The sequence below is a fragment of the Tursiops truncatus genome, chromosome 7 (assembly GCF_011762595.2).
Source record: "Tursiops truncatus isolate mTurTru1 chromosome 7, mTurTru1.mat.Y, whole genome shotgun sequence".
Classification (NCBI taxonomy): Eukaryota; Metazoa; Chordata; class Mammalia; order Artiodactyla; family Delphinidae; genus Tursiops; species Tursiops truncatus.
The window spans coordinates 97,156,658-97,183,952 of record NC_047040.1 but is presented as its reverse complement, the minus strand read 5'-3'; the positions used below and the strand labels follow the sequence as shown (position 1 = coordinate 97,183,952).

General features: G+C 41.6%; 1 protein-coding gene across 8 annotated transcripts in view; it reads right to left on the bottom strand.

Annotated features, from left to right (window-relative positions):
* Positions 1-27,295, bottom strand: part of NCKAP5 (NCK associated protein 5) — a 1,063,199-nt gene that overhangs the window by 53,553 nt on the left and 982,351 nt on the right. The window contains exon 16 of one of the 8 annotated variants that reach the window (XM_033860248.2): positions 2,290-3,644. The exons of the other annotated variants lie outside the window; for them this stretch is intronic. Coding sequence (XP_033716139.1) covers positions 3,604-3,644 — 41 coding nt within the window. The 3' untranslated portion in view covers positions 2,290-3,603. Of the gene's footprint in view, positions 1-2,289; positions 3,645-27,295 lie in introns of those variants that run through there. 8 annotated transcript variants of the gene reach the window in all.

Here is a 27,295-nt window from a genome sequence, read left to right as displayed (position 1 = left end):
AGTAATCACTGTTTTTTTCCCCTCTTCCACAATCGTAAATCCTAGGAAAATGGAAAACTTTAAAACCCAAGCTCATTTTTACTTTGAGACCTTTAGTCATACCTACAAATTTTCAGCCAAATAAATTTCAAATTGTGTTGAATGAGGACTCAACACAATTCACCAGCCAGAAAGAGCAACTCATGGGTGTTTAGTAGTCATACCGTATTACTAACTGGCATACTTTCCTATAATGCAATTGGTCGTGGAAATAAGTCTTTGTATGAGTTCTCTCCAGGTTCCTAAACATCTTAAGCTATGTGTGGTACTGGCAATAGAAGCTTAACTACAGATGGGAGAACAGATCTCTTTATTTGCACATCTTTCTCTTCATCTGTATGGCTGAAATAAGCTAAGAAAAACTAAGTCTGTTGCCAAAGCCACATCAATTAAATGTGGGTTATTCATTCTAAGCTTACCCTGTGGTTTTGTTAAAGTAGTCCAAAATGACTATATTGGCTATTTATTCACAAACATCGGGTAACTTTTGACTGTGGCATTAAGATGACCTTCTGGACGAGTAAATTCAATTTGATAGCTTCAGAATATGCATGTAAATACTCAGAAGTTCAAACTGGATTTAAGCTTTCTGAGATTTGAAAACTAGATAGGAGAATGTAAATTTATTTTCTAACCCTTGTGTTCTCTTTGACATAAAGGAAGACTGGAACTTTGGGGGTCTGGTACACTGGTACATAGGGAATAAATATGAGAAAAAAATGAAGGGAGTTAATATGACAAAAATTTTTAAAAAGAAAAAAGCAGATCATAAAACTCCTTTGTCAAGGTGAAGGACAAGTTATTTAAACCAATATAAAAGACATGTCACCTCAGACTGGGTTGATATCCTGTTAACCCAATATTCTGTCTGACAGTGGTAGCATCACATAAAATATTGTAGTGGGATGTGACTTAAGGATATAGACTGGAAAAGGTCAGAAATATGTTCCAAATGCCCATGCAGACCACGAATTCATAGAAATCCTCCTTAAATTTATGTAATTATTCATCTGGTATAAACCCTGAGGAAAAAATTCCTTAGGTTCGCTCTAATATGTGCTTCGTCTTGTGATTGACACTAAGACGACCTCTTCAAAGGTGTGGGGGACGGCTCTTGGTCTAGTATTCTGAGATTTGTTATGCAACTTTCCAAACCCTTCCTGATTTTACAAATTTTAATAATTATCTCTAGACTCTTATTCTTCTAGACTGAAAAATCTTGAGACCTTCACATAACTCCTTCATGTCTTGCTATGCCACTATGCCTGTTTTGTAAAACAGTGGTGAGATTTGTACGTGATATTTACTGTGATATATAAGAGTAGGCTAACGTGATCACTACAGTTTAAAAACTAGTATTTGCTTGACTTGGTCAGCTGGTCTAGGAACAGACTTGGATCCCAGATGGCTACATCTTGTTTTGGGAGTCACCACTTCCAGGTCAAAGTCCTCGTTGATGAGAATACAACATAGATTCCTCCCAATTCCTCACAGAGTGATGATTACCACTTAAACACTTTCCTATCCATATGTCAAGTCTTGTCCTCCTCAGCTATTTTTCTAATTGGAAAAAAGAAAGCCCTTAATTTTATTAGCAAAACTTTCTAGAGTACCATAAAAATGTAGACCAACTATGGTTCCAGCCCTGATCTGTGTCCATCATTTTGCTAATTGAAGAAATGCCAATTTATCTCTCCCTTTTGTTTCCTGTTATCCCTGCTCATTCTGTATCCATGACAAAATTGCTCTATCCTCAACTTTTTTCCCCGATCTAATGATAATCTAGCTATTTGCTTGTATCTTCTTTTAATCCACTTTCGTGCTGGTGCTTATGAAAGGCATATTAAAGGTCTAAACAAATGATGTTTACTGATTCTCCTTGGTTCACACACTTATTACATTCTCAGATCACATTCCCAAAATTAGTAAGTCACAATTTCCCCTTAGAGAAGATACAGCATATTTATCCTAAAAGGTTGTCCTTGTATCTGTTCGATGATCTACCCTCTCTCTTAGCTTCACTCCATCTCTATCTGCCCTGCCAAAAGGAAGTGAGAAGCTGAACAATTATCTGGTGAATCTGATAGACACAGATGGCTATCATGGGTACATCTGTCTCTCTAAATCTCTAAAATTCCATATCGGGTTTGCTGAATTATATGGACAACTGCCTCTGCTCTCCATTTTACCTGCCTGGATAACATCTGCTTTGATAAGGCAAGTTGAGGGAAGGGAGGAAGGAAAATAAACTGGAGATAAGCTGCTGCAGGAAGAGAGTCAAAACAGCTTTCCTTGGTAGGAAACATAGAAAAACAGAGAAGCATGAGGAGATTCAGATCTATCAATTTAGCAACACATAAAAAATTTATTAAAGATGTTTACAAGAGGTAAAGCATCCTACGTATTATTAAATTTATTTATTTTATTTATTTTTGGCTGCTTTGGTTCTTTGTTACTGCGCGGCTTTCTCTAGTTGCGGCCAGCGGGGGCTACTCTTTGTTGTGGTGCATGGGCTTCTCATTGCGGTGGCTTCTCTTGTTGTGGAGCACGGGCTCTAGGCATGTGGGCTTCAGTAGTTGTGGCACACGGGCTCAGCAGTTGTGGCTCTCAGGCTCAATAGTTGTGGCACATGGGCTTGGTTGCTCCGCGGCATGTGGGATCTTCCCGGGCCAGGGCTCAAAGCCGTGTCCCCTGCATTGGCAGGTGGATTCTTAACCACTGCACCACCAGGGAAGTCCTCCTATGTATTATTAACCTATTTTATTTATTTATTTTTTAAAATTTTATTTATTTATTTTTGGCTGCGTTGGGTCTTTGTTGCTGGGTACGGGCTTTCTTCTCTAGTTGCGGCAAGAGGGGGTTACTCTTCATTGCGGTGCATGGACTTCTCACTGCGGTGGCTTCTCTTGTTGTGGAGCACGGGCTCTAGGCACATGGGCTTCAGTAGTTGTGGCATGCGGGCTCAGTAGTTGTGGCTTGTGGGCTCAGTAGTTGTGGCTCGTGGGCTCTAGAGTGCAGCCTCAGTAGTGGTAGTGCACAGGCTTAGCTGCTCCATGGCATGTGGGATCTTCCCAGACCAGGGAACCCATGTGCCCTGCATTGGCAGGCGGGTTCTTCACCACCGCACCACCAGGGAAGTCCCTAACCTATTTTTTTTAATTAAAATTTTATATACTCTAAAATTACAAATTATTTTAGTTTTCTTTTATTATATTATATTTCTTATATTATATTCTGTAATTATAGATATTTAATAAAAGACCCCAGAAAGATAAGAATTTAAAGCTCATAGATGTTTTTCTCCATTTGTCTCTATATTTATTCAATGTTAATGATTTTTCAAATTGTATGTGGAAAGGAAAAAAGCTTAAGTCTTCATACCCTGAAACTTTAAATAAAAAATTCACTTTAACATGCCTTACTTGCTTGGCTCAGAATTTTAATTAATATAAGTTAATCTATTTTAAGTGGATATTCAAGGATCATTTATTTTTCTTTTATGTGACTGTAGCTGAAATATGGGTGAAGAGAAGGCTGAAGCAGATATGAGCCTATCTTTCCATTTCAGCTGCCACTCTCCACTCTCCAGTATTCCATGGTTGTTTCTACAGGAAGATAATAAAGGAGTAATGAAATCCAACAGACCAAAGGATATGAATATGGGCAAAAATATAGAGAGATATTTGCTTCTGTCCATTAATGACTAACTGTAACAGGAACAGCATATACTGTTAACCATTGTTTTCAGACATTAGACAATAGGCAACATAAAACTTGATCTCTGACTCAAGGAAAACAAATGAAGCGAGCTCTATAATCTCTGTAGCCAACTGCCCGGTGACGGTTTCCAGACTGAAACACTGAGAGAAGAAACATGAACAGAGTCTGGAGGGCCTGCTGAATTCAAGAAGAGGTAAACACAGGCGTGTGGGTGGGGTAGGGAAGGGGCTGTCTAGGCAGCTAGAACTTGCAGGGCTATGTACTGCAAAGAAATGATAACAGCAGAGGTTTCGCTATAGTCTTCCGCTGTGTATTAACTTTCACATGCATGAGGTGAAATGCATGAGGTCAGAGAAGCAATGACTATGAAGCAGTAGGTTGAATCATCTCATGAGCTCACGTAAGGCTGAAAATAGTTTGTATTTCCACCATCCAGAGAGGATAGGCCTCCCAAAACATGGACCACACGGTACAGTCCTAAGAAGGGTCAAGCCATAGTCGTGAGGCTAAATTATTCCCAGAAAAAAGGTTCCCTTGAATTCGTCATAACAAAACATAAAAGGAAGCCTTGAAAAATGAAAATAATCTGCAAGTAACTTAAAGGCACCTCAAAATAAAGAACAACAGTCTTTACAGGAATACAATGAAATCTAGTACTCAACAATGTAAAATTTACAATCTCCGGCATCCAATTAAAAATCACCGCCAGGCATGAAAAGAAGGAGGACAATATGATCCACATTCAAGAGAGAAATTAATCAACAGAAACAGACACGGTAATGAGAGGTAATGAAATTAAACAAGAACTTAAAAATATTGTAGATGTCACAACTATGTACAAAGATATAAAGTAAAATTTGAACATAATTAGGAAATAATAAAATAATAAAAAAAACAAATGGAAATTGTAGACAGGAAAAACTGTATTTAAATTTAAAAATACACTATACAGAATCAATAGCAGATTAGCAGAGCTATGAGATGTAGCAGGAAGAAAGGTCAGTGAATTTTTAAACATTACAAAATAAATTATCCAAAATAAAACACATAGAGAAAAAAGACTTAAAGAGATAGACCATCAGTGACCTGGATGTCAATATGAAACGGTCTAAATATGTATAACTGGAGCCCCAGAAGGAAAGAAAAGAGAGAAAGGGGAAAAAATTATGTGAAGTAATAACCAAAAATGTACATATTTGATAAAAAACTATAAACCCCAAACCCAAGAGACTCAATGAACCTCAACCGGAACCAACATAGGGAAACGACATTTAGGCTCATCATAATCAAACTACTGAATATCAGTGATAAAGACAAAAATCTTAAAAGCAACTGAGAAAAAAGATACTTTACAGAACAAAGATAAAACTGACAGTAGAATTCATGTCAGAAACTACATAAGCCAGAAGAGAATGAAATAACATCTTTAAAGTCTTGAGAGGGAAAGAAACAAAACAAAACCTGTCAACCTTTTAAAAATTAATTCTAATTAATCAACTTTTCAACTAATTGAATAACTAAGAAAAAAATATATGCTTTTCAAACTAACAAAAGCTGAGAGAATTCATTGCCAGAGAATGTTTAGTGTAAGATATTAAGGGAAGTTTCACAAGCAGATGAAAAATAGGTATCAGGTAGAAATCTGGATGTATACAATAGAATGAAGAATGCAAGAAATGGTAAGTATATGCTATATAAAGTATATTTTTCTTATATTTTAATCTCTTTAGGAGATAATTCACTAAAGCCAATATAAAAACATATTGCAAGCTTTCTAACATATGTAGAAGTAAAATATACAATAGCATAAAGGGTGAGACGGGTTATAAGAAAGTGATCTGTAATGTAGATAGATACATTACAGATAGACGGTGCTAAGGTAAAGATGTAGTTAAATTACATTTAAACATTAGTTCAATCACTAAAACAAACAAACAAAAAAAACCCCAAAAACCAAAAACCCCACTAAAACCCAAAGATGTATAGCTAATAAGGTGCAAATGGAGATAAAGTGGAATCATAAAAAATTCTCAGTTCCAAAGAAGGCCGAAACAGCCCCAGAGAGCAGGGAGACACAGGCTCCCTGGGGACGGCTCGTAGAGAAAACATTTAAAAGAAATTGTCCGTGACCTGATGCATTTGATTATGTGGAAAATAATATTGAGAGGCGCCTTACAATTTTGTTGGAGAATTTGGAATCAATGATCAGCACCTAGGAGCCTAAGATAATTGGGAGAAAATGTCATTATTAATGCTAGAAAAAAGTCTAAGCTGTACAAGAAAGGAAGCGGGATCATATTACGCTCTAAGTAGTATAATTAGTTCATCAGTGAACAGTATTTACATAATCATAAGGGTATAAACCATACATATTAACCAAAATCTCTAATATAATTTTTTGGAAGAAATAAGGGAAGAAGAATGGGTCAAGAATGCAAATTCATAATCTCCCATGATAGAAAGTCAACAGATAAGTTTACATTTTCAAAAACTCAAGAAATCAGTGTAGGTTTATCATCTCAGAATATGGAGGTGCAAGGCCGAAAGAAATAGCTGAGAGACTAGAAACTAGCTGTAGGCTGTAGGGCCCAAGGCTGTAAGGATTGGAGCAGAGAAACCTGTTTTTATTACAAGTCTTAGAGAATTGTTTAACTTTTAAAAATAGATTAAAAATAAAAATTAAATTACCAGTGCAGAAACAAAAAACAGAAGCAGGCAGAAAAAGAGGCAAACATATAGAGAACAGATGGGACAAATAAAATACATAGTAAGATGGTAGATCGAAACCCAACCATGTAGATTATATTAAATGGCCTAAATATCCCAATTAATAGGCTGAGATTGTCAGATTTGGTTTTGAAAAAAATCAAGACCCAATTATATGCTGTTTATTAGAAATCTGCTTTATTTTATTTTTTTACCATTACACGGGTTTAATAAGATGTAACACACATAATACATGTGAATGCAAATAGCACATTGCCTGGCAGCCAGTGAAGTTTTAGTAAATATGGTTGCCATGTGTCTGGTTTTAAACCAGACAGTCCAGTATTTGAGTTTTCTTTCTGAGGAATAGATTAAGAAAAGACTAGACATATAAATGTAAATATGAGTAAGTGCTATTATTACTACCATGACATGTCTTATGCATGAATAGTGGAGCTTCCTCTCACTAGGAGAGTTTGCCACGAGGAATGATAGAGAGCACACTACGCAAGACATGCTTCAAGTGCCACGACGTGGGAGAGCCCAGCACACACTTTGCCAAGTACCAAATTCCATTGCCATTGTGAGCCAGGTGCGAGGGGAGGGCCCCGCAGTTTTTCTCAATGTTTCCTTTTACAGGTACAATTCCTAACTGTGTTTTATCTCATCTCCTTGTGGTCCTTTTCAGTAGGAGATATTTGGCAGTTTTTTTCTTTTTTTTTGTTTAACATCTTTATTGGAGTATAATTGCTTTACAAAGGTGTGTTAGTTTCTGCTCTATAACAAAGTGAATCAGCTATATATATACATATATCTCCGTATCTCCTCCCTCTTGCATCTGCCTCCCACCCTCCCTATCCCACCCCTCTAGGTGGTCACAGAGCACCAAACTGATCTCCCTGTGCAATGCGGCTGCTTCCCACTAGCTATCTATTTTACATTTGGTAGTGTATATATGTCCACGCCACTCTCTCACTTCATCCCAGCTTACCCTTCCCCCTCCCCGTGTCCTCAAGTCCATTCTCTACATTTGCGTCTTTATTCCTGTCCTGCCCCTAGGTTCATCAGAACCATTTTTTTTCTAGATTCCATATATGTGTGTCAGCATACGGTATTTGTTTTTCTCTTTCTGACTTACTTCACTCTGTATGACAGACTCTAGGTCCATCCTCCTTACTACAAATAAGTCAATTTCGTTTCTTTTTATGGTTGAGTGATATTCCGTTGTATATATGTGTCACATCTTCTTTATCCATTCATCTGTCGATGGACACCTAGGTTGCTTCCATGTTCTGGCTATTGTAAATGGTGCTGCAATGAACATTGTGGTACATGTCTCTTTTTGAATTATGGATTTCTCGGGGTATATGCCCAGTAGTGGGACTGCTGGGTCATATGGTAGTTCTGTTTTTAGTTTTTTAAGGAACCTCCATACTGTTCTCCATAGTGGCTGTATCAATTTACATTCCCACCAACAGTGCAAGAGGGTTCCCTTTTCTCCACACCCTCTCCAGCATTTATTGTTGGTATATTTTTTGATGATGGCCATTCTGACCAGTGTGAAGTGATACCTCATTGTAGTTTTGAAGAAATGTGGTTTAAATACATTCATGGGTCAGAATATTCAATATTATTCAGATGTCAATTCTCTCTGAATTGATGTATAGATTCAATGGACTCCTAATCAAAGCACTATCAGGCTTTTTATAGACATTGAGAAACTGATTCTAAAATTATTTAGAAATGCAAACATTTTTTTAAAAAGTAAAACACTGTCTGAAGACTGACAGTACACACTACCTGAATTCTATTTGGCTACAGTAATCAAGAGAATGTGGTATTGGGTAAGGATTTGCATATAGATCAATGGAACAGAACACATTCTAGAAACAGACTCACAAATATATTGTCAATTGTTTCCTGACAAAGATGACAAGGTAATTTAATAAGGGAAAGATAGTACTTCGACAAAGGATACTGGAAACACTGAATATTCATACGAGGAAAAATGAACTTCACCTCTTTCCTTATACTATACACAAAAATTAATGCATAGACTGAAACGTAAGAGCAAAAACCATAAGAATTCTAAAAGAAAACAAAGGAGAACATCTCTGTGACCTTGGATTAGGTAGCAATTTCTTAAATAGAGTCAAAAACATGAATCATAAAATTTAAAAAAATTGTTAAACTTGATCAAAATAAAAAGCGTTCTCTTCAGAAGTATTGTTAAGAAAATTAAAAGGCAAGCAACAGACTGGAAGAATACAGTGAAGTTATTTCTAATAAGAGATTTGGATACAGAATAAAAAGACCTCTAATGCAATAATAAGGACAAGCAACTCTACTAAATTCAGGAAAAAATTTGAATGCATATGTCACCAAAGAAGATACGTGGATGGCAAATAAACACAGGAAAAGATGCTCAACAACATCAGACATTAGGGGGATGCAAATTAAAACCACAATGAGATATCACTATATTCCCCTAAAAGTGGCTAAAATTAAAAAGACTAAGAATATTAAATGTTGGTGAAAATGTGGAACAAGCTGAATTCTCGTACACTGTCGGCAGGGATACAGAATGGTAAAACTACTTTGGAAAAGTTTGGCAACTTCTTTTAAAGTTAAACATACATCCATCATGTGACCCCACAATAATACTGTTACCCAAAAGAAAAGAATATATATCCACCCGAAGACTCATATATACCAATATATATGGCGGCTTTATGCATAATAGCCCAAATTGGAAATAACTGAAATGTCCATAAGCTAGTGAATGGATAAATAAATGTGGTACATCCACGCAGTGAAATGCTTACCAGCAATAAAGCACACGCACGCGCGCGCGCGCACACACACACACACACACACAAAACTGAGGATACAGATAACAACACGGATGGTTCTTAAAACCATTAGGCTAATTAAAAGAGGCCAAACGCCAAATACTATATACTGTATGATTAGTTCCATTTACATAAAATTCTAGAAAAGGCAAAACTATAGTGATACGAAGCAGATCAGTGGTTACCTGGGACCAGTGGTGTTGAGAGAGGTTGAGATGTAAAGAGGCATGAAGGAATGTTTTGGGGTGATTAAAATGTTATATATCTTGATTGTGGTAGTGGTTATACAAGCACATGCATTAGTCAGAGCTCACTGCACACTTGGAATGGGTAAATTGTGTTGTATATAAATTACAACTGAATATACCTGATTTTAAATATTATGCGCCCAACCTGCCAATAAAGATTTATTGAAATCCGAAAGTATAAGCAATCCTGGTTGAACATGGCTGAACAGAGGAACTGGGCTTTCGCCATGTAAATCTTGAATAACCTTTAGAGGCATTAGAAAGTGATGTTGACGAGGGAGGGTCTTCAGGAGTCACTACGAAGCAACACGGGAGCTAGTCCTTAATCCCAGATCCAGGCAGCACACACAAGGCTTTGTGTACTCCTTCGTCTTCTCAACAATCTTGGGAAGTAGCGACTATTATCCCCATTTGGTAGAAGAGGAAGCAAAGCTCTGAGTAATGAAGATGGTGATTGGACAGAGTGCAAGTCCAACTCCAAAGCTCATGTTCCCTCTACTCATCAACCTGTCCCCCAGTAGGGTTGGGGACCCCCAGTATCAGAGAACCTGCCAGGGACTCTGTAGCCCAGCACTTCTCCAGCTTGGGGCGTGGTGCCTAGACCCCTGGCTTCCCTGGCTGTGTGTCCCAGATTCCTCTGCAGCAAGGGTCCTTAAGGAGCAGAGCCACTAAATCACGACTGCACCAGCAGCCTAGGCATGGTCTGTGCCGAAGCACTTGACCTTCATCACACCTCCTATTTCTGCAGCATAACAACATTTGCTGACCGCTTACTGCAGGGCAAGCACTTTGCTTGCATCGGGTTACTATGCAATATGCAATGGACACATTTTACATATGAGGAAACTGAGGTTTAAGGAGGTTAATAAAGTTGCCCATGGTCATACAGCTACACGTAGGAGAGCCAGGGTTTGGACCAAGGTCTATATAAGCCACAAAGCCTGCATGCTTGACTACGATGTGATTCCAGTACTGTCTTCTGTATTCAGTTTACTGAGCACTCTGAATCAGTGAGGATGCTTTCGGAGGAAAGTAACGCATTAAACAGTACGTATGTATTAGCTCACGGTCCAGAATTAGCGCTAGCTTCAGGGCTGCCTTAATCTAGGTCGTTTGCTTCCCTTTCCCTGCGGTTCTCTTGACTCTGTGCTGCTTCTGCGTCTCAGCTTTATCTTCATGTTGGTAGGAGTTGGCTGGAACAGCCCCACACCAGTCAGCTCTACACTCCCAAGACTAGAGGGAAAGAGAAGCTGACTCTACGTGATTCTCTCCGAACCTCCAAACACCCTGTCCCCTGACAATGAGCCAGATGAGGTCACAAGCTCACTCTTGGACCAATCCACGTCACTGGGAGGATGCCACTCAGTGAGTGACTCAGGCCTGGGTTCTAATTACTGCCAAGGACGGTTACCACGGCTGTCCTAATCACCTGGTACCTCTGGAGACAAATACTGGGGCCCCAACCATGACATTTGCTACATTCTTTCTTAGTCATTATTTCAATGGAATTGTACAGCAACGCTATGTTTCAGTGATCATTTCCATTTTACAGATGAGAAAACAAACGCACAGGGAACAGATGTCTCTCGGGGACATGAGTAGATATGCAGCAGCCAGGATTCAAAGTCAGGGCTTCTAACTCCAAGGCCACCAGAGCCCTTTCTACTACTTGGCAACTGTCATGACCTTAACCCATGCTTCCGCTTCAGACCAAATTCTAAGATGCTGCTGAGAATATATTCATCTTCTAGGGTCTCTCTTCTGGTATTTATCATCATTTTTTCCTAATTCAATAACCATTTCATTATGGACTCCAGTGAGCCATTTATAACCAAGTCAGGAGGCTTTTTTTAAAAGCACTTCCCTTCTAATGAGGTTTTATAGCTATCATTTAAAATAGTCTGATGTACCTTAAAACCTACTTAGTGTGATGTAACTTTCTTCTCTTTTTCCTCTTCAATCCCACTTTTTCGATAAGCTCGTCTTCAAAAATACCGTCCTTTTCAAATTCTTTTTTCACATCTACCTTCAGTACGCTATCAGACCGTACCCCCAGGCCTTCTGTTCTCACCACCTGTATTCATTCTCCATAACGGACCTAATAAGGAGTCTCTGGCCTTTGGGCTTTTAAAGCAAGAGGGTCATAAAGCTAGCATCTTTTTCCTTTTTCCTTCCGTCTACAGAGATGGAAACCAAGACAAATATTTGCTTAATTAATAAAGGACAAAACTGTAACTGAAACTTAAGTATCCCGGTTCCAGGATCAGTGCCGTTTATGCTGCATTATTTTGATTCCTGAAAAGTTAAGGAAGTTGTGTAAAAAATGTGAAGGCTCAGGACTTAGTTTAGTACCGCTGACCCTGGATTTTAAGTGTGAATCTTATACGTATTTTGCCTTTTCTGTGGTGTCCAGGAAAAGTAAACAAGACTTGACAAAATATGATGAGTAGCAGCAAACATTCAGACCCAAGGTCAATATATAAAAATTCAAAAGATGTTATCAAGCATATACGTTGGTACCATCTAAGGGCATCTGTCATAACTTGGCCTTCCAACAGAAAGATATTATCATCGCATGTTGAATAATATTGAACGTGCTGTTGATTCCTTATAAACTGTGTACCTCCTGAAGATAAGAAGAAGGAGGTAAAGAGGCATCAAAGAAGAGTCTCATTTTTCTAAATGTGAAGACTTGGGAGTACAGTCATGGAAGGGCTCCTAAAATAAGGAGCCAAGTGAGAGCACTGGGGAAAAATCATCATAGGAAAGTAACCATAGGAAGTAACCATAGTAACCATAGGAAGTAACCATAGTAACCATAGGAAGGAGGAGGTGGAGAAGCCTAATGGAATCACGATGGTGGAGGCCATACTGGAAATATCTAGAGCTCAGGTGGGAGATTTTGGTTGCCAACACAGTTGCTGGGGAAAAGGGAAGGAAAGCTGTGACAGACGGCATTGTTGAAGGAGGGATTAAGGCGGAAACCAAAGGCAGCTGAGAGAACTCAGGATGTAAAGGATGAAAATGTCTCTGGCGAGCACAAGCAAGTCAGGAGACACTCAGAGATCCCTCCGGGCCCTCCCTTTTCCCATCTGATGGGGAAAGAGTCAGGGATGGGACAGAATGAGGAGAGCAGGGCAGAAGCTGAGAGGGTCTCTCCGTGGGGTCCTGAGGGTTGCAGCCCGATGGGACATGCAGAGCTTCAAAGGTTTTTGCCAGCTAGATCTGCTTCAATATGCAGGGGAAGGAGAAACTTCGGTCTGAACAACACAGCTCAACCCATCTGTTTCTGCAGAATGCATCTTAGCTCCTATCTATATGCCTGCAGAATATCACCCTGGAAGTGGAATCTATTATCCTTGTACATACAAATTCACTAATGGGTGTGGCTTATTGTGAAGCAAGGCACGTGCCCCACTGCCTCTGCCTGTTGCTACTCCAAAGCTTCTGTCATCCTGGGACACTTCACTCAACTCAGCAAGGTTCCCATGCTTGACGCGAAGACTGTCCTGCGTCAGGGATCCCCGTGCAGTGACGGAAGCGGAAGGGGGTCTGTGGATGTCACTCTTAGGTGTTGCTTTCTCCTACAGAGGTTAGTGCACGATGGGAATTTCTCCGTGCAGAGTGGATTGTCTTTCTGCCTGGCAGTTTCATTACAACATTCCATACAAGTTATATCTGTACATGATGACCTGGCACAAATTCAGCACAGCAGTCCACCTATTGTGGAGTCCCGGACAGGCTAGTTTGGGTGAAAGAAGGCCATTTAACCTGGGTCCCCTAGCAGCCCAGTCTTCTTGCAGGGCACAGCCACATGCAAATGGTAAGGCCCATTAATGGTCATCCATGATTCTGGCCACTCAGCACAATCACCTACATGGGAAGCAACTCCCCCTGATTTCAGCAGGAGCGTCTCTAACCTCTGAAGCCACTGTTTTTGGCTTGCAAGGAGGTTTGCTCTAAAACACAAATTCTCTTCAATAGGGAGCCATTACTGTGTAATGAATGAACATGCCACGAGCTGGCACGCAGAGCCCTCGGGCCCTGTTCTCATGCACAGGTCTCTGGAATCTTCACGCCTACCGGGGAGAGGGGAGCACATCTGCAGAGGGCACACAGCTCCATGAAAGTTCACTTCTTACAGATGTGTGAATGAGTTCTGCTTTCAGATCCAGTTGAACTCAAACTATCTGGCTTTGTTTGCTCACATGAAACTGGACTGCTCAACCAGAAGGCTTTTAATAACTGGGGCTTCAGCAGACCTGCCCACCCCACCGTTTTACATCAATGGTGATGACATGCGCTGCCTGGTGTTCGGATCCTGGCGTCTGCAGTTTCCCTGCCCCTGCCCAGCTTCTAGGATGCTAAGTTTTCAGCTCTGTTTTCCTTGGCCTGGATAAAGCAAAGTGAAATCTTTAGCCACCTGGACAGATGACAGCAGTTTGACATCCTCTAACTAGCTGATAGTCTAATCATCCTGTGAAAATTGAATTACATGTAATTTCGTTAGAACTAAGAGGGCATGTGTGTGTGTGTGTGTGTGTGTGTGTGTCTGTATTATAAGGAACTGGCTCATGTAATCATGGAGGCTGGCAAGTCCCAAGATCTTCAGGGTGACTCAACAAGCTGGAGACCCAGGACAGCCCAAGGCTTAGCTCTAGTCTGAGTCCTGAGTCCTGAGAACCAGGTGGACTGACAGTGTAGTTCCGGTCTGAAGGCCGGCAGGCTCGAGACCCAGGAGAAGTCACCAGTTCAGCGCTAGTCTGAAGGCAGGATGGCTGACCTCCCAGCTCAAAGGCAGTCAGGCAGGAAGACGAATTCTCTTCCTTGGGGGAGAGTCAGGCTTATTGTTCTATTTGGGCCTTCAACGAATTGGAGGAAGCCCACTGCCTTTAGGAGGGCAATCTGCTTTATTCAGTTTGCTGATCTAAATGTTAATCTTATCCAGAAACACCCACACAGAAATATCTAGAATAATGTTTGATTAAAGATCGGGGCACCCTGTGGCCCAGTCAAGTTGCCATATAAAATTAACCATCACAGTAATTTAGGAGTCATTGTTTGTGACACACAGCAATGATTAAAGAGACAACATGGTGGGGGGGATTTTCTCCTTAAAACATAATTTTTATGCCCCCTTCAGAGAAACACATGCAACACGGCCTGTTGAAATGAGCTCAGCGGAAACCTTCCTGCTAATTCCTCCTTGCCTCCACTCCCACCCCACAGCTTTAAAAAGACACCGTTATTACTTAGGAATGAATTCATTGTTTAAAGCTACCCTCCCCGTATTTTTCCGATGTAGACTCCTCAAATCTTGTGGCAATCAACTGAGAATAATTCTCTCTTCTTCCTGGATGAGGCGAAGGAAGTACAGGGGGAGGAAACAGCTTGTCCAGCACGCTGATACTTGGAAAACAAATGTAGCTGCACTTTAAGAACTCAGGATGGTAGTTTTTCGCCCTTTTTCTATGAGTATGCTGGCACTTTCACAGGTAGAAAATGATGGCTATCTTAGTTATTAAAGAGCTGGCTCAGATACAGAGAGCAAGCACAGGGTTTGAGGGGATATTATTTTTAACGGGGGGAACTTCAAGGGCTGCCCCCTCAGCAAGGTAGCTCACTTTTCGGGAGACTGGGGGCTGACCTGTGATACCAGGAGCTTCTTTGGCAATTGGGTAGCGTGCTGGCCACTGCGGTGGTCCGTCCACCTTCCTGGGGCCTTACTACTTGAGTGTGCCCCTGCTGAAATTCCAGTGGCCAGTAACTGCACCTCTTTGCCCGAAGCTAACAGGCCCAGAAGCAGCCGTCAACTTATCAGTGATGGAAGGTGGTGATGAATATCCAGGTCCCTCACTCCTCTGACGGGAAGACTCTCAGACTTGGGTTCTATACCCTAGAGTTTCTCTGAGATTAAACTTCTGTCACACACACACTCAGGGCCAGTAGCACGTACGTGTGACCTGTATGGTCACACATACATGCTTGTACTCTGCTGTCGCCATCTTGAAATTCTTAATAACTTTTGAACAAGGGGCCCGGATTTTATCTTGCACTGGGCTATGAGAATCGTGCAGCCAGTTCTGGTGGTAGCTGGCAGAACACACCTTTCATTGGCTGGGTTCCCTTCTCTGTCTGACTTCTCCTCTTGGTCTCTCCTGTACTTCCTGATAATTTACTTGTCCTTGAATCCTTTTCACAGGGTCTACTTCTGGGAGACCCAAACTAGACTGTTGCAAATGTCATGATAATCCTTTAGAACACTGTAAAGAATTAATGAAAGCCATCCTCCTATTTTATTAAAATAAAACAATAATGCATGTGGGTTTAATCGTCACTGAAGATAAAATCACAGTTATATCATCTGTCAATGCCATAACATATTGTAATATCTAAGACGTTTTATTAGGAAGTAATCCCCAGCTGAGCTTCCCAACTTCTCTGCATCCCAGACCAAGTGCCCAAGTCAATCCAACACGCAAATATCTCCCTGAAGAAGCAGCGTAATAAACAGCAGCGGAGTTGACATTTAAACAATAGCTCTGCATGCCATCTGTTTTAAAGAAATTATTTGTCTTTGCCAACATGTCAAGAAAAATAAGTTGACATAATTTAGGAGCTACTAAGGCATGAAAGTCCTTGATTATCTACAACGACAGGATTATCTAGAGCCATCACATTTCTTTACCAACAAGATTTTTTAAAAAACGGGTCAGAGAAATTGACCTTTTTGTAGAGTCCAATAATGAGGCAAGATATTAGAGTAACCCAATCTCAAACCAAAGTTTAAGGAAAAGACGTAAACAAGGATACTGGTTCAGAATCAGATCAGCTCATCAAATCGAGCCCAGGTGTTCTCAATTTTGATGTCCCTACGGTCCGGCACAATGCCTGGAATGGAGTCCATGCCTAATAAATATTTAGTAACTGACTGAACTTGGGTATGGCTGTGCCTTGAGGCTTGAGTACCAGGAAAGGAAACCTACCTATGAAGAAGCTATACGTTTTCCCCTTAGCCCTTTCTTACAGACTGGAATTTACCAAATGGGTGTAACACGAGTGCAGAGAGCCATGTGGGAGGGAGACAATGGAAGGCAGCGGGTCGGCAGCAGGTGCGGGTGGGATGCTGCACGAGATGGCAGCTGTAGTTCAGGTCCATTTGCAGTAGGTGAGGGATGCAATATTTGAGGACGGGCTGGAGAACTAGAAGGCCGCCTTAGGCCTTTCTCTCCACATGTGAGACTTACGGCCGGGAGCTTCTAAGACCAAATCCATCCATCCGTAAGGCATGTTGGTCTTCGACAGGAATCCTGTCATCCCCTTGCCGTGGATTATGGACATAAAACCTCACTGCGCTTCACTTTCCTCACCAGTCAGAAAGATGACATCGAGGTTACCTGCAATTTGCATCAGTGGACTGAGATGCTGACTCCACTTCACTCACCTTTCCCTGGTACACAAGCTCCTGTGCAGTTTGATTGTTAAATGCAGCTGTCCCCAGAAAGGTAAAGCTTTTTAGGCTGCTCACTGGATAGATGATCAGGACAAAAGAGGTTACAGAAACATTTTACTTTGAAACATTTTAAAATTCAAGATTTTGTCCTGACCAATTTCTGAACGTGATGTTTCTTTCTGCTTAAGTTATATCAAAATACTTTTACGTGGTTTATAGCAGTATTACTTACAATAGCCAAGATACGGAAGCAACCTAAGTGTCCATCAGCAGATGAATGGATAAAGAAGATGTATAATGTAATGCTACTCGGCCATAAAAAGAATGAAATCTTGCCATCTGCAACAACACGGATGGACCCGGAGGGTATTAGGTTTAGTGAAGTAAGTCAGATGGAGAAAGACAAATACTGTATGTTTTCACTTATACGTGTAATCCAAATAATATCAATGAAACAAACGAATGACTATAACAAAACAGAAACAGACCAACAGATACAGAGAACACACTAGTGGTTACCGGTGGAGAGACGGGTGGGAGGAGGTACAAGATAGGGGTAGGGGATTAAGAGGTATGAACTACTAGGTATAAAATAAACGAGATACAAGGATGTCATGTACACCACAGGGTGGATAACCAATATTTTATAATAACTTCATATGGAGTATAATCTATAAAAATAGTGAACCACTAGGTTGTACACTTAAAACTAATATAACATTCTAAATCAACTATACTTCAATGAAAAAAGTATTTTTCTGTGAGAATTCCTTTTTCCCTCTTGCGTACGACCTTTCTAGACAAAAAAAAAAAAGCCTGGGTGAGCATTTAGGAATGAAAAAAATGTAAAGTTTTGATTACTGACTGAAGCACAGTGATTTTGTGTCAATGGGAGAAATCAAAGCCCTGGCACCTGGGGAGGCACAGGGTGGTAGACGTGGAAAAGGAATTAATAATCTTTGCTTTTCAGAATTGTTCCTGGAAGCTTTCCCCTCTTCCTGAATGAAAGGTCCTCCTGCTACCTTTCCAGGATGCTGTGAGGGCCTTGAATTCAAACTAATGGCTGAGCCCAAGATCACCCCTGATAGCACCAACTATGAAAGGGCGAAGGTGGCCCAGCTCCTGTGCTTTCCACACAGAACACTTACGAATGTCACCCACACCCATGTCACTGATGGGCTGATGTCACGGATGAGCAGAGCTGTGTGGAACTGGCTGCAATGCGTCTGAAACCAGAGACCGAACCGAATTCTTCTGGACCAGACTGGGGATCCTAGGGATGGAAACCCTGTCAGGGGAAGCCACCTCGGGGCCCTGCTAACCTGTATCATCTGACTAACAAATACCCTGTTGGAGGGCCTTAAGGATAGTAGACGCTTTGTTTCCAGAAGCACCAAGTACTGTGCACGGGAATGCCCTTCCTGGGTGCCTTATCAGTGACTATCATGCCTGCCTCAGCCCTGGACAGAGGCATTCATGTCAAATTCAACTTAGTTCAGAGCCCCCAAAGGGAAGAGCTCAACACTGCAGTTTGGTCTCACCCTGCTGTATGGAGTCCTGCAGGTAATTTTGCCATAACGATGCTTTGGACAGGGCCAAGGTGATGGATTGTGTAGGGAAGAGTTTTCACAGCGGGCCTGAGAGTGCTGACGCTTAGAAAGGCCCCCTTGCAAGGTGGGCCCTTTACTGGCACCTGGGAACCTGAATTTCGAGAGGGTTCCCACCACCTTAACTGATAAGAGTTACTACGCCTGAATGGTTTGTGCAAACAACAAGTGTGGTTTATGCTGAACAATGGCTTCCCTTCTGGGGAACTGGGAATTTTGAAGGCGTGAGGCAAGATGGTGACTGTAAAAATCCTGGGCTCTGAGTCGCTCACGAGCTCAGGTAGTTAGCATTTCACATGTGTTGTCATCGCTTGTCACTGGGGGAGTTTAGCGTGTCCTATGTGACTTTCGTGGAAGAGGACCCTGGGCCCAGTTACCTCCCGATGCTGCCCCACGGGCCATTTTCCTTTGCTGGTTTTGCTGGGTAACCTTTCACTGCAATAACTCACAGCTATGAGTACAACTAGAAAAAAGAAAGAAAGAAAGGAAGGAAGGCAGGAAGGGAGGGAGGAAGGAAAGAAAGAAAGCTAGCTGATATCCATACTATCTACACTTTATCCATATCCTTTTTAATAACAACAAAGAAGGTCAAAATGGAGCTCTTGCTGACTCCTGGCATGGTGTCAAGCACTCGTATGCAAAAAACTCAAACCTCCCAACAATATTTCAAAGTAGGTCTTGTTATGATCTCCATTTGGCACACGAGGGAAGGAGAGAGAGAGAGGTTCAGGAACTTGCTCCAGGTCACAGCATCTGTTAGGTGGCAAAGGGGGGACAGGAAGTCGGCTTATGTGACTGCAAACCCCAGGTGGGGAGACTCTGTTGAGGGGATCAATGAAGCACTCTCAAAAATGCAAAACTCTAGGCAAATGCACGGTGGTGACATTACTGTTATGAACGAGGTCTAAGTCCTGCCCAGAAATCACTGGATAAGATTTGCAACTTTTCGAGTTTACTCAGGTCCTGGGATCGAAACCCCTGTCTTCCCACAGATACACAGGAGCTGGGAACTTGACACGGAAGTTTATTTGCAAGTTCAGATATACCCTCCTCCCTCAAAGAGTGTTAGAACTTCGGGCCAGAAAAAACATGAGAGCGCATCTGGAATAAGTCCTTCATCTGATAACTGAGGAAACAGAGAGATGCAGCAGTTTGCACTAAGCTGCGGAATGGACTCTGGACCCCAGCCCATTCGTTTCCTTAGTGCACTGCTTCCCCCTTAGCATATTTCTCTTTTTAAAAGTGGATTCAATCGTAACCCAGCATCCGAGAGGTACTTTCATTTCTAAAAGTATGAATTACACAGGAAAGAGACCTGTTTGAAAGGAATTATGCACACATACTTTGGACATCCTGGAAACATTCTGATGACTGGGTTAATGGCGAGGGGAAATGACAGCTTTGGAAATGCAATCCGCTCATTTGAAAGCAGGGCAGCCATTGCCCACTCCAAACGTGTTCTCACGCACACAGGATTCCTTCCGAGCAGGCTCTGAAGGCAAAGCACACCGCTGAGTTTCAAATGGGCAGAAAGTCACCTTAACGCATAGTTCCCCTCCTGGGAGTTGACACAATCGAGTTACAGGCAGAGACTGTTTATCACAATGGCATGAAAGTCTCTCTTCAAATTCCTCTTGCTTTTATAATCAAACAATAACATCTCCAGAGTATAGGTTTTAGCTACATAAGAAACATATTGGAAATTGATTCAATGTTCCTGGCTTGGCTGTGACAATGTTTCATAACCTGGTAACCTCTCAGCTTATTCTTCCCCTTTCCTGAAAAGCTTTTTGCCGCACCAGGGTGGCAAGGCAAAGTAAAGCAAACATCCTCCTTTTATCTGATCCTGCACAAAATGAGAGGAGCAGGCACTGTACCGCTGATAAGAAGATTCCCTAAATGACTCTTCTGGAATTCTATCAATGGGCTGATGAAAGAAATTAAGACTGACATTGATAGGTCATTTTCTCAGGCACAACCATTTTCAAAAATGAAGGTGTTTCTTTCGAAGCAGTTAAGCCCCAGTTGCATGTCTGTGACTCATTAAAAAGTGCCCAGATCAGCCCCGTGTTGTTAACAGATTTACCGCAATGCTTTACTTTCTTTATATCCATTTTCTTTTTCTCTAGCATGTTTCTTGAATAAGGATTCAATCGAGTCAAGAGCATCCTGTTCCCAAGATCACCATTCCTCCTTTTATTCCCCCTCAGGTGCATGTTTCATTACACAACTCAATTTTTGTTACCACAATCTCCCATAGCCCTCACCCGATCTAGCGCTTTACACCTGTCTCAAGCTAAAGTGTTTACTTGAATGTGCCAGACTTCATGGACACACCATGGGGAATCCCAGTGGACCGAGTGTGCAGATCACCTTAACTGAGACGTTTTTTCATTAAGTATATGTGATTGAGTTCTTACAGTCAGGACAGCGCATTCCTTCCAAGCTTGGTTACGGGCTTCTGAAAAGCTACAGACTCCTGTCCGGCAATTTTTTTTTTTTTAAATCACTGCTGCTTCTCTGTTACTAATTTTTTATTACCTTCAGGATTAAGAAGAACTGCTGGTGGGCTTCCCTGGTGGCGCAGTGGCTAAGAGTCCGCCTGCCGATGCAGGGGACACGGGTTTGTGACCCGGTCCGGGAAGATCCCACATGCCGCGGAGCGGCTGGGCCCGTGAACCATGGCTGCTGAGCCTGCGCGTCCGGAGCCTGTGCTCCGCAATGGGAGAGGCCACAACAGTGAGAGGCCCACATACCGCAAAAAAAAAGAACTGCCGGTTTTAGCAGTACTTAAGGCACAGACAGTTCAACCTATCTGTAATGTCTGATCAACCTGGAATTATCTGTGGTAACGGGACGACAAAGAGATTACAATTCAAGAGCTGCCCACAACCTCTGTTTCTAACTTACTCCTCTGACACCCGATGGGCTTCAGGATGGATGATGTAACTTTATATCTGTAGTCAGGACGCGTCCCTTTCCTGCTCTTTCTTCTCTTGGCTGACCTCGCTTCTGGAGATGCTAATGAGCTAGTCCGAGGGCAGACAGGAAGAGGACGGGAGGTGGCGGGTAGATGGCATAGATCAGCCAAGCAAACGGAAGGCCCATTCAGCCCACGCACATGCTTTGTTCTGGATGGTACTTTAGTTTTTATCTTTTTAAAACAAATGTGAAACATACTACGAGCACGAGTGCATACAACAAATAGTTACACTTAAATCATCATGATCATAAAAGGACACCTACAACCCACCTTAACAACTCAGTGTTTTTTTCTTTTTAGGCACAATCTTTAATATTTATTTTATGTTTTAAAAAGGTATTATAGAAGATTGCAGAATTAAAGAGACACAAAACAGCATATATTGAAAATACTCTCTCATTCTTGTGTCCTTTACACTCAGGTCTGCTCTCCTGAGGCAACCAATAGTACTGGTCTCTTGTGTTTCAGTTCTATTCATGCCAACAATTGTGTGTGTGTGTGCGCTTGTGTGTGTGTGTGCGTGTATGATCATATTTACACTTGCATTTAAATTTTTACTATATATGTATGTGTGTTATAGTCCTTTCTCCCTTTTAAAAACATCAAGCATACTATAGGTACTATTATGCTCCTGGCTTTTCTCATTTAATAATGTACCTCGGAAATTGTTCCTTATCAGTAAAGATCTTCCTTATTTCTTTTTTACAGCTGTATAATATTCCATTTTCAGAATTCATTTGACTAGTACCCTATTAATGGACATTTGGTTCACCTGTGATTTTTCCTATTACTATAAACAATGCTTTGGGGCATGCATTATTTTTCATATGTGCAAGTATGTCTGTAGGATAAATTATTTGATTGGAATTGCTATTTAATAGCATTAAGTATGTGTGACTTTTATTAGATATTGCCAAATTCTCATCCATAGAGGTTGTACTAGTACCCTCTCACCTAAGTATGTAACACTGCCTCTTTCCTCACATCCTTGCCAACAAAGTTTATCTTAAAACTTTTTTTTTTTTTTTTTTGTGGTACGCGGGCCTCTCACTGTTGTGGTCTCTCCCGTTGTGGGGCACAGGCTCCGGACGCGCAGGCCCAGAGGCCATGGCTCACTGGCCCAGCCGCTCCACGGCATGCGGGATCCTCCCGGACCGGGGCACGAACCCGCGTCCCCTGCATCGGCAGGCGGACTCTCAACCACTGCGCCACCAGGGAAGCCCTGTCTTAAAACTTTTTAAGCTTTTCCAATGTGATAGATAAAAAACGGGATCTAAGTGTCATTTTTAATGTGGGTTTCTTTGATCACGAATGCATCTCTTTTATTATGAATGTGCCTTTCTGACCCTGTTTCTGTAGAAATGTCTTTTTCTCGGGCCCTCTTCTGCTTCTTCCTTCTACTCTTAAGGACCCTTGTGATGTGTTGGGTCTGCCCCAATTCTGAGGTCAACAACTCAGTGTTTTTAAGCCACTCTTGCACCCCTTCAACTAGATCCTTCTCTCACTACTTCCCCTCCATAAGGTAACCCATTGTTGGATTTCATGCTACACATTCATTTGCTGTGGTTTTTAAATTTGTTTTTGTAGTAAAAAAAAAAAAGTAACACTGGATTACATTCATGTATAGGCACATGTGCAGAGGTGTACTGGTTTATGATGTAAAAAGTTACTACTGTGGATACTAGTCAAAAACGTTTGAAAGGCCTGGCTCTAGAAAAACCCTTGGCAACTGTATCAGGGAATATATACCACCATGGTGACCCTAGCAACACTGTCATAATTGCAAAAAATGGAAAACAACCCAAATATTTATCCACAGTAGAAAGGATAAATAAAATTCGAACTTTTTCTGCTCTGGAAGACCGTACAGCAGTGAAAATTAATGAACTACAACTGCAGGGACCATCGTTGATTCAGCGCAAAAACAACGTTGACTGAAATAAAGCCAGTTGTAGTAGAATATTTACAGTATGATGCTATTTGTATAATAAGCAAAACTAAACAATAGTGTGGTAAGACTATATAAATAAAAGTGAGTACTATGTGCAGACTATAAAACTATACATACGTGCACACACACATCTATGTACACACACGTATACATACATACATATATACCATGAATTCTTTATCCGTCATCTATCAACAGACCAGTATCTTGGCTACTGTGAATAATGGTGCAGCTAACTCTTTGAGACAGTGATTTTATTTCCAAATAGACCTATCATGCAGTCTAGCAATCCCACTTCTGGATATATATCAGAAGGGAAAAAACTCACTATCCTTAAGTGTATATTTCCTTTTATTTACCTTGCTTGGAACTCATTGGGCTTCCTGAATCTGGGGGTTGGTAACTTTCTTCAATTCTACAAAATTCTCAGCCACTAACACTTTTAAAATTGTGTCTTTCCTCTTCATTCTATTCTCTGCTTCAGGAGCTACAATTAGATGCATGTGGATTTCATCATCATTTGACTTAATTTAACCTCTTTCATATTATCCATGTTCTTGGCCCTCTGTGACACATTTTTGTGTACTTTTCCAATTCTATCTTCTAGTTCAGTAATTCTCTCTTCAGTGATGATAAATACTATTCTGACAACATTTAATTTTTCTGAAGTTCTCTTGTGTCCTTTTTTGAAATCTGACTGCTCGTCTGTTTGTTCGTTAACTTTCATTTCCATTTTTGTTTAAATGCATTAAATATCTTTGGTTTATATCCTCTATTGGATAATTTCCAATTCCACAGTCTTTGAAGGCCTCATGCTATAGCTTTGGTTTGTTTTTGTTTTTGTTTTTTTTCCTGATACTGACTAATGAAGTCATTTTTTCCCCGCATGTCTTTAGTGGTGTTCTATTCTGAGTTAATTTTCCTTAGAACTTTATCTGTATGCAAATTTTAGAGTGGGTGCAAGAGAGGATTTGAGTTGGGTTCTGCCAGATTCCTGAGAGTACTACCACCCTGAATCTGTGTTTTTTTTCTTTTTAAACTTTTCATTATGATAAATTTCCAATATTCTCAAACAGTGTAATGTATCCTCATATACCCACTGCCCAGCTTTAAAATATTAATATTCTGCCATTCTTGTTTCATCTATTCCCTCTCCCAGTTCTTCTCTGGAATATTTAAACTCACACCTCGGACCATTTAAAATTGTCAAGCTTGGACTTCCCTGGTGGCGCAGTGATTAAGACTCCACCTGCCAATGCAGCGGTTCAAGCCCTGGTCCGGAAAGATCCCACATGATGTGGAGCAACTAAGCCCATGCGCTACAACTACTGAGCCTGCGAGCCACAACTACTGAGCCTGCGAGCCACAACTACTGAGCCCGCGAGTCACAACTACTGAGCCCACGTGCCACAACTACTGAAGCTGGCGCGCCTAGAGCCCGTGCTCTGCAACAAGAGAAGCCACCACAATGAGAAGCCTGTGCACTGCAATGAAGAGTAGCCCCCGCTCGCCGCAACTAGAGAAAGCCCGCGCGCAGCAACCAACACCCAATGCAGCCAAAAATTTCAAAATATAATAAATAAAATTTTAAAAAACGTTTGTCAAGCTGGGGGGCTCAGGGGACACAAAGAGAGACTGAATTAATTCCCTGACCCACATGAGTGTGAGCTAATGACTCAGAATCTTCAGAGGAGACATGTTTTTCCTTCTCTTTTTTTTTTCCCCGCTAGAGTTGAGACAGAGTTGAGGCTGAGTCAGGAGCTTATTCCCACTGTCTTCCTCCGTGGGGTATGTTTGTCACCACTGCTCTTGGGAATTCAGCTTTATGCTGGATGGGGAAGGGGTGTTTTTGATGTAACATTTCACCCTGCTCAGGCCCTAGGCTTTCATTAGGCCAACAGTTTAGCTCTTTAACACCAGGCTCCAGGTAGAGTGACCAACTGTTCCAGTTTGTCCAGGTTCTGAGGGGTTTCCTGGGATGAGGGACTTTCAGTGCTAAAACCAAGAAAGTCAAAGTCAAACTAGAACAGTTGGTCATCCTAGTTCGAGGTCACCAGAGACCAGTACGTACCCCTTGGGCAAGGGGTACCCTCTCCCCTCTGCATTCAAACTTTCTTGCTGTCCCCAGCCTCTGATCAATTTTTTGCCTGAAGCGCAACCATGCATTTAAGAAAATACGTATATTTTTATATCATATTCTATGCTCTCAGGTGTGGCATCCTGTGAAAGGATTTTGAAATCCTAATTCGAAATATTGCCAGATAAAAGGAAGTCTCTGAAGATTTACTTTTTTGAAAACTAGGCCCAGATTTTTAAGTGTCATATGTTACATAAAAATCTAGACTTTTGGCTTCTGGTGAGAAATGGAAAGACGTGGCTACTCAGGGCCAGCCTTCTTCTATGGTGACAACTGGAACTGGCAAGCAGCTGCTCCCCTAGAATGGGCTGTGTTCTCTCCACGTCTCAAGACTCCCATCATTCATACAGTGTATGCCTGTGAATGTCAAGTCCAGCCCATCTCACTCACTGACCCAGGGGCCATCTACTAAAGGGATCCTTGGTCTCTGACGTCTGCAAGGTGACCAAAAGAAGTACCCAGTCATCATTTAGCATCCGTGGGGGTTTATTTAACTTGACCTCACAGCTGTGGATAAGCACTGGATGGTGGCTCCACTCTATACCAGCCACAGTGCTGAGCAACACCCACAACCTTTCAGGACGTACATTTCCTCATCTGCAAAAGGGTGACCGCAGTCCTTAGTCTGCAGGGCTGACGGGAGGATAAAACAAGGCAACATACCCACCAGCGCTTTGGCCGGTGCCTAGCATATAGGAAGCTCTTGATAAAGAGTGAGTACTGGTATAATACAGGACATCGTCTTCTTTCAGAACTTGCTGTCACGTTGGCAGCTTTCTGGTTCAGAGGCTGAGGCGCTCTGTTGTTTGACTTTGTTTTGACCTCCACCTCTTCCTTCCTTTGCCATAAGTCACACACACAGTCTTATATTTACTTTAAGTGGATTAATTGTCTTTTAAGAAATTGAGGGAACTGTACAAAATGAGGTCTCTCTACAGCTATTTCAGATTCCCCGACCATGTACTTTAGAGCAATAGGCCTTGGGAAAATGTTGGGGAAAAAAGACAAAGCTTATTTAACATAGCCACTTACCACCCGTTCAGGGGGCCCTTTCCCCTACTAGCACGTGGATTAATTAGTGCCATCCCCTGGGGCTTCATGTCTGCCTCTCCCCGCGCAGCTGAGATCCCTGTCTGAAAAGCACCGCCCTTATAGGGTCTTGCTGGTGCTCATGTGAGAGACACACTGAGATTGTCTGTCAGTGACACTCAGTGGGTTCCCTTCCCAAACACCAGCTGTATTATAACAAGAGACGTGAGCACTTGTACCCAAAGGAGTTACCCACGGGTAGGACCTTTACGTACACCCCGATAGATCTCCAGGAGAGTTCTTTTGGGGCAGGGAGCCCTTTGGCCACCCTGAAATAACCCATCCTTTTACACGAATACGTGACTCTACTCATCACGGCACACCACTTGTGAGGAAACAGTATGGTGACTAGTGCATCTGGTAGGTCCAAGGCTAAAGGAGAGAAAATGAAAATATGTTTTTATTTTAAAAGTCTAAGCATGAGCATCATAGTGATTGGATGGCCACTTCTTAGCGTGTTGGTCTTTTCAAACAATTTTCCACTGTCTATGTATTGTCTCTAGGATTAAG